Raw genomic sequence first — 16236 nt, 5'->3', positions numbered from 1 at the left:
AAACCACCATGGGACTTCTTGACTCACATACAGCAGACCAGTTAAATTCACAGGGTCTGTTAATATTTTCATTGGCATGTGTTAGCTTGTCATATAAATGTCACAGAACAGCAAGAAACAGTGCAACAAAATGATGAGAGGTTGTTGAATGAGACTCACAAGCAGAAGAAGTCATTGAATGCTGGAGTTAGCCCAGCTCTGCATCTGAACAAAAGCAGCTCATTGAAAGTATGTTGACTGGACTTTTATCTCAGACACGAAGTGGAATAGAGTTAATAACATTAGACCAAGCTGTCTGAAAACTGTAATGAAATTATTGTTTCCTTTACTTTGTAAGTTAATGCACCTCTTTTTTAACAGTAGTAGAACTACTTTAGAAGCTGGGATTGTTGATACTGCCCTACAAAGCAAAGGACCAGCCACAGATAATGCTTAGGCTCTAAAGAAAAAGTCCAGATGTACTAGCTTTCATATAGATCTTCAGCAGTATGTTACTTCCCTGATCCTAATTTTTCAATAAGTAAGATAGGGAGCTTTGTTTGAGCTTTGGCAGCTTTGCTTTGACTGTCAATCAGACATGCAGCTGTGGTGATGAGACTGTGTGATGCGATCAGTCCTGTTTCCTACATCGCTTATTTAGCTTTCATTCATCATTTTCTTTTTCTTGAGGTTAAGCAATTAACCTTTCCAAATGCTGCCATTCTTCTCTGTGGTTAGGTGATCAACTACTTGTAAGGTAAAGTGCGTTTTAAGCAACTAAAAGCTAAAGCAACACCTTTGAAAATATTTTTTCTTCTATTCCGTGTTAAGTGGCATTTTTAGGAATAGTTCATCCTTTCCTTCTATTATACTTTCCAAAACGTAAACATTTTTATTTGTGCACCAAGACTATACACACAAAAAAATCAAATAAAAAATCCCACACCTCAGCTATATCACTGTGCTTATGATCTTCATTCATTGCATACAGGCATTTTACATTTTTTGTAATGTTGATTATACATATATATATATGTGTGTATATATATATATATATGTATATATATATATATATACACACACATATATATATATGTATGTGTGTATATATATATATATATATATATTGCACCGGTTTGATTATGTTGGGAAGCAGTGTGCTTTAAAGCCAGTGAAGTTCCTCTGTCCATCAGGATTAGTAGCTGCAGCAACTGTGGACTGTCCTGTGGGTGGTGGTAATGCTACATCAATGAAGGCTCTAGCTAAACACAGTATTTCTGACATGGCTGACTGACAGTATGTCTACTTTTTAATGTAGAAATATTTTCCAAGAACCTAAGCAAGATGAATAAAACAGGCAATATCTTTAGGTGTGCATGAAATCAGTGCATTTTTTCTTAATACTTGCATTCATTATTCAAAATACAGTATGTATGTGCATTTTATTTTGAAGATAAGCTCCTGTAGTGGTTTTAATGCATTGTAAATGTATACTTACACTTGGATTAGTACAAAAGCAGTTGTGGTTTAGGTATATAACTGAAGAACAACATTAAAACTTAATTAGAAAATTCAAAATTAGCTTCTGCATACTTTCAGTTAAGATTTTGTCACCTTCTGTTTCACAAGAAGAACATCTGAAATTACCCCAGAAAAGACAGCCAGATGAGGATAACAACTTACAGTACATTAACATGTAGCATGAAAAATCCATATGAGGAAAGAATTAACAGCTATATATGCTGGTGTGCATAACAGTAAAAGATGATGAGATTAGTATTAAAATGCAAAAATATTCAATTTAGCATGGAATAAATTCATTTCATTAAAACCTTAATAAATAATAGGGCCTGTAAAGCAATTAATCTTACCGGAATTGAATCTTAAAGGAATGAAAAATATGCCAAAGCACTTGCAGGTAGTAAAGTGAATTAGATCAGTCTTCTTTCCACTTTTCAGGAATACTTGATTCTCCATTGGTTTTCCATTGCTTAAATTATTCTCCCCATGTAAAAAGTCTTTGAAAATGTGGAATCTTCTCATTTGAAAATTTTTATGTTTTATTTTGAGTATTTTAATTCACTTCCCATGGTGTTTAGGATAACAGCAATTCCTCATTGCTAGAAATTCAAAAATTTCATAAAGGAAAAGCATGGATTTTTGTTTGTTTGTGATACAGCTTTATCCTTCACTTAAGAAAATTAAATAGAAATAAATAGTTATTTTCACTGTCCAGTTTCAGAAATTTTATTTTATTTTATTTTATTTTATTTTATTTTATTTTATTTTATTTTATTTTATTTTATTTTATTTTTATTTTTATTTTTATTTTTATTTTTATTTTTATTTTATTATTTTTTTTTCCAGCAGGACTATCACAAATTAGGCACCTAGAATTAAAAGTTGTAAAATTATTAATTCTGAAAATCTTGGCCCAGCTTTAGTTGAAAGACTGCGGGTTGTGGTTGTTTTTTTTTTTTTTTTTTTTTTTTTGGTTGTTGTTTTTGTTTGTTTGTTTTTTATATTAGAAGCCTGATTTTGATTCTACTTTGTTTTCTCCAATAGATCCATTCTACCAGTACTTGGCAAGACATATTGCAAAAATGGAGAAAGATTCTAAGCACTGGAAAAGATTTTTTTCTTTTGAGTGCAGAATATTTTTAGGAGCCATACCTCAAAAAATGTTGTTATCCAAAATTTTGGTCTAGCAATGCCACGACTACCCAGCAGTGAGATAAAGCTGTGGATACGTGTATCATTTGAAAGGTTCATTCTCCAACTTTTTGTTGCTTTTTGAAAAAGGAACAGAGTGATGGTTGTATCCTGAATATAAATTCAAGTTTCCAAAGAATATGGCAATTACCAACATTACTATGAGTATTATAAGCACTAGGTAATTTCAAGACTACATCTTTCAAACTGCTTTAGGAAAGCTTGAATTTGTCTCAGAATATCTACCTAATTGTTAGGAAGACATTAATTTTGGTTCAGACATGAGGAGGTATACATAATAGCACAGATCCTTATAATTACTCCTTTCTTTGAAGTGCATATTTTGTTTGAAGACATTTTTGGACTGTGCAGGAGATGATCTTCCCTATACGTGTTTTGATCAGGGTTATAGCTTTATTAATATTGTTTTCTCTTATCTAACCAGTAGATTACAGTAACAAATACGATATTTGCAGCAGATGAATCGCGTTTTGCAAGTATATCAAAAATACTTATTTCCCTTACTTTTAATTTAGGTGTTGAATAAGAATCCTTATGTGGAGCTGAATGTGTCAGGCTTGCATATTTTCATTTTCTGTGTTAACTTAGCTGTACTTTCTCTGTTTATTTTATAGGACAGCTAGAGCCGTGTATTGTACAAGCTGAGCTGGTGCCAACATAATATTTCCAATAAGTTGTTTAATCACTGAGCAAGTCTGCTTTCAAACTGGGCAGTGTGCCCATTACCAGTGTGTAGCACTGGGTTAGAGCAACTTAACAATTATACTAGTAGTGTTTAAAAAGCATTCTGACTCGAATCAGCTGTAACTGTTGGAAAAGGTAGTTAAGTATGCCAATAATTTTTTAACATCATCAGAAAAGGAGTTTCCTTTTTTCTTGGTCTCTGGAGGATGTCAGCACTTTTTCTCACTAATAGAAGTTTTTTTAGCACCAAGGAAAATTTGCTATCTTTGCAATTTTTCCAGCTCCGGTTGCCCTACATTGCAAAAAGCAGAGCTCAGTGTTGAAACTACATTTCTGCGAGAATTTAAAGCACTGACTAGCCATATGCCACATAATTTGAATATGTATATATATATATATATATATATATATAGTGAAGATATGTTCTCGATGATACTGTTGTTACGAGTTCTGGAGAAAATATTAAAGCAAAGTTGTTTGTGATCTGTTCTAAAAGTATTCTGAACTACAGAAGAAACATTCTTCCTTCTCTGTGTGGATAACATACCAGATAGGAAGCTAGTATATCATTCTGCTTTCTAAACAGTAAATTAAAGAGCTGTCTCTACTACTTGTATGATGTTTTGGGGAAATCTTGCAACCAAAGAATCTGTCTTTTATTCCAAAATCCGAACTCCAGATATAATTATGGAGAAAAGGGCTGAGGAAGCAAAGCTAGCCTGTTTTGTTTTGATTGGACTAAAAGTTTAAACTTAAGTTCCCTGTGGTCAGGAGGCTGAGATTAAAGGGTCTGTAATTAGATTCAATACTCCATGTGTCTTAATGCCCAGAAAGGCCAAACCCTGTCTGCAGGCAATGGTAGTTGCCAGGATCATCAAAAATAATTCATAGATGCAAGTGAAAAGGAAATTATCATGCCTTCTGAAATAGTTTGCTCTTACTTGCTCTTTCTTGGTCCCTTTTGTAAAAAAAAAAAAATAATAAAATTCCTCAAAATATTTAGTAAACAAGTAGAACTTGAGCTTGAAAAGAAATAAATAGCTTTAGTTCTGGAAACAAATTGCCTAGGTCTTGTAGGTTTTAAACTCTTCTATGTTTAAATCATGTTGCAGTAGTTTTTCCTTTCAATCCTCCTATTATCCTTATATTAGATACAGTGGTAGCCTGTATCTAAAGCAAAACACACTATTAGATGTGTGCATTTTTTTTTATATGCACATGTGTATGAACAGAGAAAATATTTCTGTGTAACCCATACCACATAGTCATAAGAGGACAAATGTGTCTTTTGATTAATAGGTTATATACTATATAATCATTTTAAGGTTCTTGTTGCAAAATTTCCACATTTAAGTTAATAGTAGTGAGTAAATTCAAGTGTTCTTTAGGTTGACTTAACAGTTGAGGTTAACACTTGAGGATAAACTTGGTTTTTACAATGCATGCAAACAAAGTCACCACATTTGAGGGTACCACTTCTCATCAGTACAACTCACAAGCACCAGGCCTGACTGGAAGCATACGCTGGACTGCATTCTGAGTATTCTTCTCTTTTACAGGCAAGTTAAAGATCAAAATAAGAAGGTAGCAAATCTGAAGCACAAAGAGCAAGTAGAGAAGAAGAAGAGTGCACAGATGCTGGAGGAGGCCAGGAGACGGGAGGATAATCTTAACGACAGCTCCCAACAGCTTCAGGTAACATAAGAATTGAATAAAAGTAGTATGGACAATCAGCCATAGCTACATCACTCCCAGATCTATTTTTGTAGCTGTTACATACAAGTTTGTTATTCATTATTTAAAAGGACACGTCTATCCCAGAGCACTTCAAAGAAAGAAGCCTCCCCATTTTCTTCATAGCTTATTCCATCTTCAGAAAAAGAAGAAAGGTTTCTGCCAACTTGGTTATGAAGTGTATCATTGAAATAGTTTGATCATTTTGACATTGAGTTTGGTGTGATGTTTCTTCCTTCACTGCTCTTCTAATAGCATTTTTCTTTAGCTATTTTGTGTGTTTTCCAAGCTGATATTGCCTTATATTGGTGCCTCTTCTTCAGCAAATGAAAGATAACCAAGTAAGTATTTTTATAGTAAATTGAAATTGTTGTGGGGTAATTGAAGGACCTTGTTTTCTGTGTTTACTCAGCCTTGCTTGACAATGAAACCCTACTCCATGAATTCACAGTATGCTTACTAGACAGTTTGCATTATTTTTGAAATCATAACATGCTCCTGCTGCTCAGAACTAACTGGTTATCTCAAATATATCTAGGCATATGAAAGTCACCACCATGAAACCAAGTGAAATATTTTTCAGTCTCCTCTATGTTGATGTCAGCTCTAGATGGTTTATCAAGCAGTTAAGTTTTCAAGTGTTCTCATAGAAATGTTAAACTATTGCCATGAAATAAAACGAAGATCCCATGATGCCAAGAGATAATAAATATTTCGCCTGTGATTTCTTGAATTTACAAAAATAACTTTCCTATTGGTAAGTGAAAATAAACATGGAAATCATAATCTACCTTTAAGACCTTTTAAAATTGTTTTCTAAATCCTTAGAGAGCAAGCCTTCTCATAGGTGTTTTCTTTGTTATTCTAGATTAAATCCTGGTTCTTGTTACCAGCTATGTTTCTTACTACATCTACGCTAAGGACGTAGAATAAATCCTAAGAGCTCACTAGCTGAGGCAAATCCCCTCCTTAATTTAAACAGATACTTCTTTACTCTGTTCTGTGGAATTCCGGTGGGGTGGTTTCAACTCTTCAAGAACTTCTGAAAGAACCGCAGAAACATGTGTCCATGAGGAATGCTCTCAGATGCAACATTTTGTGGTTTTCCCCCTCAGTTCAAGTCCTACATGTGCAGTGCACTGAAATAGTTAACTTCCAAGTGTATGAAAATGATTTCATAACTACAGACTTTTATAAAAGGCTGGGATGTGGGTTTTCTACATCTGCTAATGGGTTTTGTGGCTGTAATGCTATGGCAATCCACAAGGCTCTTGTTATGTGACAGCTTCAATTGAAATAACACAATCCTCCTTGTATTAGCGAAATATCTTAAAATTTCTAAAAATAATCTAATATTTGTTTAGATTTCTGATCTGTATTGTATAAATCTATATTTTAAGTTTGAAAAGGAAAGTAGTACTTGACATCTGTCTTTCAGCTCTATGCATGTTGTATTTATCAGGTGATACTATTCCACAAGGTCTTTTTTTTTTTTTTTGATGTAGTACTTCCAGTTTCTAAAATGCAAGGCTTTCTGTACTGCCTTTTTTCCCCCAACATTATTCTTTCCCTTTTCATTTTTCTTTCTGTTACACAAATGGAATGCATTGAAAAAAAAGCCTGAAATTTGTTCTCTCACAGCTCCTGTTAGCATATTAAAATTGCCCTTCTTTAGAACAATAAGTTATGTGTAGTTGTACAAACACTTTACATAGAAATGGACAGACAATGATATTCGGGTTACTGAACTTTAAGTCCTGTTAAAATTAGTTAAGTTTTAAGACATATTTCTGATACTTCAATGAGATTTTATAGCTTTGGTGACAGCAGTGAGACAGCTTTTACTCGGAAATTGTCACGTTAATGAACAGCACTGCTTTGTATCAGAGTTGTTTAAGAATGTACACTTGTCCTTTGAATGTACTATCCAATTCTTTACTTGCAAAGTGTTTTAGCAGTAGAGATATCATAGATATAAAACCAGGAGTAGCATAGATAGCATAAACTTGCTGTAAATATTTCCTTTTTTTAATATCAATGTCAGAATAACCATATTAAATCTAGAAACTAGACACATAACAGTTGTCTCTTTTGAGGAAGCCAAGTTTGATTTTTTTTTCTTTTTCTCTAGTGTTATTTTGTTGCAGGTTAGAGGTCTAAAAGGGAAGGTAAAGTTGAGAACAAATATGTCAAAGTGTGTAATTTCATTATCTTTACCCTTTTACATTCAGGTTTTTCCAATCAGATATTTCTATACAGCAATATGCATTTTTTCCACTTTGCTTAGGCTGTGTTTTATTCTGCACTGCTGTCTTCGGTAGTTCTGCTGCTTTCTCTATAATCATATGTAAGTATTTCTGAGATAAAAATAGATGTTAACAAATGCAAATAAGAACTTAAGATTGAAGTAACATGTGATACCCCAAATTAAAATGAATAAGTTATCATGGTGTTAATATTACTTGACCTTTGCTGGTTCCTTTTCTGCTTTTGTGAACCTAATTGTCCCATTTGGGTGGGCTCAATTTTAAAGAGTCTTTCCCCATATTCAACATAAGGCTGAAGGGAATGCTTTCATTCACGGATGAAAAAGGTCTGTATGCTCTAATGAAAATATCAGGCTATGGTAAAATATGGAGTGTTTAATGACAAGTGACAGGTTCAATAAAAACTCCTTCCTTTAGAAGAGCCCTCTGCTTATAGCCTCCCTCTCTCAAGGATTTCAACATTTTGGTTTCCTGGAAGTAAAATTTACCCAGGACCACATTTCAATTTGTTAGTTATGGAGACCTGTCTTCTCTAAAGACTCTAAAGGGCACTGCTTTCTAATTGATTACAAAAAATTAAACCTGAGAGGAACATAGATTTTTTTTTATGCAACCATTGTTGGCTTTGGGGTCAGGACACACAAGCACCAATTTCAGATAATTTTGGTCTTGGTGGTTTTGGCTGGAATTAATAATAAGACATTATGAAATGCTTAAAAATATATGATCTGCATGTTCTTTGGTTGACCGTCTGCAATCCAGTCAAATAAACACGCTCCCAAGCACATATTCCACTCCTCCTCTCTCTGTCCCTAACAGGCATGTGGTTTCTTTCTTCCTGAGTCCAGTAACAAAATGTTCGTTTATTCAGAAAGCTCTGATGATGGAAATTTGGTATTTTGGGGAGTGGGGGAAGAATGAAAACCATAATGTCTCAATTCTAGTGAGCTGGATAAATGGGTTTCCAAATTTGTCTTTTCCTCCTGGGTTCCCTTAAACCTCAATTCTCCAGGGATCTGAGAGGTTAACGAGTGTCTGGTCTATAAACAGGATAAAAAAAGAGGCTCTTGGGCTGGTGTAGAAAATTTTTGCTTCAAGAAACTAAAGCTTGGCTATTGTGAAAAGGAACTGATATGCTATCTTTTTGTAGAGACGTAACATTTACTGAATTTTCAAGATACTTGAATGGGAACTTGAAACTAATATTTGGAAGGTAGTATGTGTATTTTCGTGTCCTATCCCTCCAGCATCTTCCAGAGTTTTCAGGAGGAATTTTCAAAATATTTTGTGTCTGGAGTTGTCTACTGTTGTATCTATATTTCAGCAACTATCCAGCAATCAAGCAAATTGCTGCTGATGAACTGCATATCCATAAGCTGTGTAAAATATATTTGGATGCTTTAATACACAGCTGTAACACTGCATAAATTTAGTAATTGTTTTTTTACACACCCATGTTTGAATAATTTAATATATAGTTCATAATCCACAATTTATATGCAAAGAGGCAAATATATGCTGTTGTTTTTTTTCTCGTGATTATATAATTCCTTTATGTATTGAGTATTCAATAAGAAAAAATATACTTATTGTGAAAAGAACTGAATTACAGACTAAACAGATTTGGAGTTTTGAGGGGGAACCTTTTGTTCAGTTATGATTTTACCTGGATAAAATGGAATAGTAATCAAATTGCCTTCTCACCAAATGAACCTTCTGAATTCTTCACATATCAGGAACTGTTTGTAATGAGGCACCAAAGCATGTACATACAGTTGGTATAGAATTCAAAACTCTGGAAAGCCAAGTGAAGCCCAATGCATTTGGTCTTAAATTACTGGAGAACTTCATCCTGACATGCTTATTGAATTTTGAGGGTAGATAGCTAAAGTGTTTTAGTCTGATCTGTTGATGGTAACATGGCGTGATGAAGGAGAAGATGGTTTGTCTTCTTTCAGTTGTTAGTAAAGAGAGATCATGCTTCCCTAATTAATCAATTAACTTGCTTTTGGACAGTATATATAAAGCTACTGAAGAAACAATTTAAACAGATTTAAAGAAAAGCTCTCCAAACTTGAAGTTCAAGATTTCCTCCATAACTTAGTAGGTATCATCAGCTTTGAAGCAAATTGGTTATGCTAGGTAAAATGGTGTTACATGTTTTTCTAGGATAAGTGAATTTCAAGTGCTGAGTTCCTGGCTAATTTCTCTTCCATATAGACCGCTGACATATCGAATTCCAACCCAGCCTGCCAGCTAAGTGGAGTGTACTTTCTTTATCCGTTGGATAGTACAGCTCAACATGTTAAGGCCCATGAAACTGTCAGATACTCAATTTCAGCCTGGTAGAAACCCATTTTTCATGCCATCTTGCATCTACAGGTTTTATTACAAAAAACAATCTGACCTATCAGACGTATTTTCTCACTGAGCTCAGGTCCACCTTTGTGAATTACTCAGATCAAAATGTTCTTTCTCTTTCCCTTCCTCTCCCAGTACTTTTTAGGTGCCTCCTCAGAAAGAAGTCTGGGCCTTAGTGGATCCACTGTTAGTGGATAGTTCTCAGTATTGCCCAGCTTTGAAGGTGTCATTCTTGCCTGGGTCTGACTAGGTGTCATTATCACATACTCAGGTGTCTCAAGTCTCATTAAATAGTATATTCAATTCTAGGTTATCCTTCTGTCCTCTAGAACAGAGCCCCTAGCACTTAAAGCATTGAGAGAATGTGAAGTCCCTTTGCAATTCAGTTTTTAAGAAATTCATTGGCATTTTTGAAGGGCTAACTTTTCTTGTTAGTCACTGTATCATTCCACAGCTTACCACAAAGGATGGAACTTAACATTGTTTTGAGTTCTTTATAATAAAGCAAAACCATGATTCTAAGTTCACACATAGTCTGAATGGGATTTGTACTGTCTGGCTTCCAGTATTACACAGAACTTTTGTTAATGAAAACACAACAGATATGAACAAATACTTAATTTAAAGGACAATCATGGCTCATAAAAATCTTAATGGACGACTGTATGCAAATTATTTCTCCTTTTAGATTTGGGCTATGCAATGGTAGCCAGTAAGTAGCTTGGGGATCAATTGACCCTCCATCCCTTTTTCTGACACATTCTGTGACAGCTGGCTATGCATTAGAAAACCAACTATGCATATGCAGTAGCCACTTTAATATGCATCATGCTTTGTTAGTGATGTAACATTCCAGTAGTAATTTTAATTTCCGTCAGCTTTTACAATATGTTACAGAAAATACAATGTTCCACAAACATTGATTATTTTTAGGGTTTTAATTTTCAGCACACTGTACAGTTGTTGTAGACACAAGCAAACATTTAACCCTGGCAGATGCCTGGAGAAAAACTAGGTCTTGTTCTTATCATGTCATAACTCTCTCTGTCAAGAGAGCTTTTCCTAACTTTCCTGGATGTCTGGGAGAGGTTCCAAAAATGATGACCTTTTAGCAAAGCTTGTCATGACTTAATGTGAGGGGAAGTTTCTATTTGGGGATTACTTTGAATTTTAGCCTTTTTTCATGAATTAAAAATTCATAATTAGGCATGGCTGGATTCCAGTTGCATCAAAATAGTAGTACACATAAAAATGAGCTTCTAGCTAAATGGGAAAATTCTATTTTCTCTTTTGAAGTAATGAAACACAACTTTATTTCAAGGAAGATCATGAAGACTTGCTAACATTGTCAGAAGGAAAACAGGAGAAGGTAGCAAAAACATCTTGATAAACAAAAAGGACTGAAGTCAAGTTCTGCAGCGTCTGCTCAGATGAGGTCCCATTATTAGGAGCATTAGTACTATTCAACTCTTAGACTTTTACACACAGATCTGAAGGACTTTGTAAGACAGTGGGTCTTCATTTACTAAAAGGAAGCTCATCAAGACAACCTGTAATGCTCATTAAGCCTCAGGAGTATTTATCTGTGTCTGTTTATAATACTAGTTCTCCCGGTTTTCTGTACAAAAGTCTGATATCTGTATTTCCAAATCACTGCATACAGACAGAGTATGTGGTAGTGTGGGTGACCATTAAAAAATGTAAATTTATCTATCCCATTTCTGAATTTTCTAGTATTCCTGAGATTTGATGTTTTAGCATTCTTACAATGTGAGCTATGAGCCATGAGCAAATTGTGGTGACAAGTTTTAGTCAAGTTCTAGGAAAAACATTTTTTTCTGATGAATATTTACAAGGTCTGAATAACCTTATTGTTGCTCTTGTGTGCAGTGTTGCACGTTGAAGCAACAACAAAAATAATATACTTTTGAACAGAAAAATGATTGTCTCAGGAATGTATTTCTCTGTTGCAATACAAATTGTTTGTGTTAAAGGAGGGAGATGTGTGTTTTTCTTCCCACTGAAATTGATTATACATTTTTGAATATTGGAATACATATATGGCCTTATTCTTAGATTTGCTATGGCAGTTTTTATAGAGACAGAATCTGTCATTTCTCTATAATAGACGTTTATGCCATTAAAGAATTGTTAAGGAATTGCCTTCTTCTGTATTTGACCAGATGAGAGCACTCCTTGCAGAGTACTTGTTACTGTAAAGTTTACAGAAACTAAGCCTGAGAACAGACTTGACATTTAGAATGGATCAGTGTCTCCCTGGACAGACACTCCACCATCTGCTCTGTTTGTTTTCACTTTACAGTTTAGTTTACCATACATTTATTATGTTCAGGCTAGATGTAACACACTGCCTTCATTTCTTTAAAAAAGATGAACCATGTTACTCTGTCTTCTTATATAATGTAAAAATGCTCTGCAGTTTTGAACAGACAGCTGGAAAAAAGTCCTGAAAGTCACTACTTACAACTTGAATTAGGCAGTCTCCCAATTATTCCAATGTTTCCTTAACTGCAAATTGAGATTTGTAGTGAGAGAAAGCTATTATAAGGCTTGAGAGTTTTTCATAGAGGAAAGAGGACTCCCTCCATCCTTACATTTCCCTGTGATCCATCAGGAATATTATTCTCCAGACACACTTTCACCCAGTCCTTACTGCAGAAACATTAGGTGTCAGTGGAAGAAGAAACCTGTTATTTGTACTCTTGTTGCCTGTTTGGCAAAGAGCAGCATTGGTACCCATTATAATATGCCAGAAACTAAGTACTGTGAAGACTGGACTGCTGAGTGTGTGCCAGCAACCTTAACCACTAGATGTTTTTTGCAAGTTTTTTTTTTTTTTTTTCCAAGATTAGTATCTGAGTTCAAACTCCTTTCCTAAAAACTGTCAGAGAGATTAATGTAACTGTTGACAACATGGTGTGGTTCCTGTGAGGAGGTCTCTCCTGAGAGCAGAAAACACTGAGGGCCAGATTTAAGCCAAACAATAGGAGTACATTCAAGGGGAAAAACAGCTCTCTTTTCACTTTGGTGTTTTATTTCATGAGCCTGAGAAATGGCAATAAATTTGCATTTTCCTTTTTTTTTTTTTTCCTCATTCTTTCTCTGTTAGGCTTTTTTTTACTTGCTGTGTTGAAAATTGTTTCTAACTCATCTCTGCCTGGGAATAAAAAATGTTCAATTGCTGCCACTCATTTCATAGTCTCATTGGTGAATAAAGATGCAATTCTGCCTTTTACTTGGCTTGACCAACAGAAAAGAAGTGGGGATAGGGTGATGCTGGGAACCTAAAAACAATGTTCATAATTTATTTTAAAATCATAATGATATACATGGATTATTTTTTTAATATGATCTGTACCTGTGGCAACAAGTGCTTTGGCATTTCCTCTGATTGATTTCACATAGTAATAAACCTGATTCATTTCATTCTAATTCAGTATTATTCCTTAATCTTGCTTAGCAAGGTGCCCAAATTGCTGTCGTTCTTAAAATACTCTTTGTTTTCCTGTAGAAATAAGCCTATTCTGCCTTTAATGAGCACTTTCCCTATTGAATTTTCCTCTTCAGTGAAATGTTACACACTCTACATACATATATGAACAACTACTCTTACTGTGATGTGCAAATATTATCTGGCATTGAAGTTTAGGCTGCAAGTCATGTATTCGTAATTGACAGAAGGCTGTGAAATACTTAGCATCAGTCCTTTCAGCTATTGAATTTTGAGATACAGTGGGATCTGAATACAGGTGGTGGGAAAAAATCACACCTCTGTTCATATCACTTAGTCTTTTACTGATGACTAAAGCATTATCTTCTTAACATTCTAGAAAATGTCTGTTCAGTTAAAATTTCCCAGCAAATTCAGTTGAGGATGTTGTGTTTTTTTCCCCACAGAATCATTTCATAAGATCATTTAGGTTGGATAGGACCTGTCAATTCTAACCTTCAGCCTAACACTACAAAGTCCACCACCTAAGCATGCCTCTAAGCTCCACATCCACACATCTCTTAAATACTTCCAGGGATGGGGACTCCACCACTTCTCTGTGCAGCTTTTTCTGTTGCCTAACAACCCTTCCTGTGAAAAAGTTCTTCCTGATATTCAACCAAAACCTCCCCTGACACAACCTGACATCACTTGCCAGCTGAAAAAGGAGACTAACACCCACCTCATTACAACCTTCTTTCAGGTATTTGTAGAATGTGATGAGGTCTCCCCTGAGCCTCCTCTTCTCCAGACTGAGCAACCCCAGTTCCCTCAGCCACTCCTCCTGAGTCTTGTTTTCTGGTCCCTTCAACAGCTTCAGTGCTCTTCTCTGAATGCATTCCAGCAACTCAATATCTTTTATTGCTGATGCTCTAAATCTTAAGTCTTGATGTCCTTGAGCTCAGATAGTTTTCCAAAGCCAGGCATGAAGAGAGGTAGTAAAAGCTAATGGAATTCAGTGTCCCAACAACACTCATCTGTGCCCTTCTTATGCAGAGCTTTCTTTTCTATGCCAATCACCATGCTTGGACCTCTCTCTTCCTCCTTTTGAAGAACCATTGAATGTTCTTAAACTGTAAACAATTGTTGCATTATAAGTTCATATGTCTTAATGTCCTAGATCTATATGGTACAGTTCTTTATGTTGAGGTAATGTACCTGGTCAAAATGGCTAATGTAACATTTTCTGTAAATGAGGCTAAATTTCTGAGTTATATTAATTGATTCTCGATACTTATATAAAAGATAAACTGTATAGTTCCACAAGTATCTCATAACTATAAGTCATCAATAAATTGGCAAGTGTAATTCAGTTTGAGAATGTATTAATATGTCAGGAGAAACAATCTTAAGTATAGGTGTACAATGGCAGGTTCTGATCTAGCTGTGTTAATATTTGACAACAATCTTGTAATTAGAATAAAAATTTTTGTGAAAATATTGGTTACCAAAATTATTAAAATAAAAAAAACACACAACAATGTTGAGAAGTACTAAAGGACAAAATAAAAAATATCAGTATGCCAGTAAGTACATCAGCAGTGCATTCACCTCTTGAATAATGGGTAATGATGTGGGCTGTCCACCTCAGAAAGCACATAGTGAATGTAGAAAAGTTAAAGAAAAGGAGAAAAGTTACCAACATAAGAACAAGCTTCCATTCAAACAGATATTAAATAAATTTAAACACTTGAATGTGGAAAAGAAATGAGTGAAGTCAGGAGCCAGGGAGGTTTTTTGCAACGTTGCAGGCTGAGAACAATAGATAATTTTGGAATATTTAGGACTAAAGAAAAATAATAACTATTTTTCTCCTTCCTCTGATCTACTTCAGGCATTTATAGAAACAGTAAAAATGTCATACAAAAATGAAGAATATCTCAGAATGTGAAGAATTTACACTTTCTCATCCTTTTGGTTTTTATACCACTGAATTGCTGTGGCAATTTTTCTGCATGCTGTGGTGCTGTTGCCTGTTCAAATCATATTATGAGTGTAGCAGTGAAAATATACCAACAAGAAGCTTTTCAAATACTTCACTTTCAGTATTTTCAACTCATGATTTTCTCATTATGTTAATACCTAAAATTCCAGTTTTCATCTTTTTCAGTATTTTCTTTTTATCTGCGGTATCTAACTGGTTTAGTGTTCCATACTTGCATATGAATTGACTATTGCCACGCAGCTAAATAGTCATTTAGTTCTTCAGTCTTTCTTGCCTTTTCTTTTTTTAAAGATTGTTACTGTATCCAAGTCAGAAAGATGTACCAGTGAGCAAGAAACATCTTGGAATTCCACATAAAGATGAGGTCATACCTAACTTTGTCATGAAGATTATAGGCTGAAAATCATTCTTTAAAGGGTTTCTGGTTAGTAGCATAATTCACATTGACTTAGATGACCTTTGACCAGGATTCAGACAGAACAAAACTTAACTAAAAGTCATCATTTTCTGTTTTCTCAGAAAAGAACATAAGAAATTCATTTTTTAAATGAGCTGTTATGTTTTTCTCTTTTCTTTACCTAGTCATTTTAAAGTTGAAAAACTGTTTATTTTGGGACAGTATTAATCATTATTGTTGAGTTGTGTAATAAACAATAGGTTAAAGTACATGACAGATTTGTTTTTTAAATACATAAACATGTTCATTTCCTGTTTGCAAATGTATCCTTAGATTTTCATGTGCGATAAAGCTGATCTGTGCAGTTATTGGTAAAGAAGAAGAGAGAAGAAAAATAAGTTTTTAATATTTTAAGCAAATATTTCCCTAAATCAGTATATATGTTTGGTTAGCAGCTGAATTCAGCATGTACTGAGACAGATCTTTTCCTTGAAATTAACTTCATTTGGTGCATCTGGCATCCAGAGGGATTGCGGGTAGGCTGGGGTGTTGTGTTCCCAGATGGTGTGAGACCCACTGATGATTTAATTCTGACATGTGAAATGGTATTGATCATCTCTTGTTT

At 34.5% G+C, this 16236-nt stretch overlaps 1 protein-coding gene across 8 annotated transcripts in view; it reads left to right on the top strand.

The window, feature by feature from the left end:
• Positions 1 to 16236, top strand: part of ERC1 (ELKS/RAB6-interacting/CAST family member 1) — a 302116-nt gene that overhangs the window by 153545 nt on the left and 132335 nt on the right. For all 8 annotated transcript variants that reach the window (XM_084302886.1, XM_084302887.1, XM_084302892.1 and 5 more), the window contains one exon: positions 4956 to 5091. In XM_084302886.1, coding sequence (XP_084159012.1) covers positions 4956 to 5091 — 136 coding nt within the window. The remainder of the gene's footprint in view (positions 1 to 4955; positions 5092 to 16236) is intronic.

The sequence above is a fragment of the Netta rufina genome (genome assembly GCF_964035555.1).
Source record: "Netta rufina genome assembly, chromosome: 1".
Classification (NCBI taxonomy): domain Eukaryota; kingdom Metazoa; phylum Chordata; class Aves; order Anseriformes; family Anatidae; genus Netta; species Netta rufina.
This window is presented reverse-complemented; position numbering and strand designations above follow the sequence as displayed.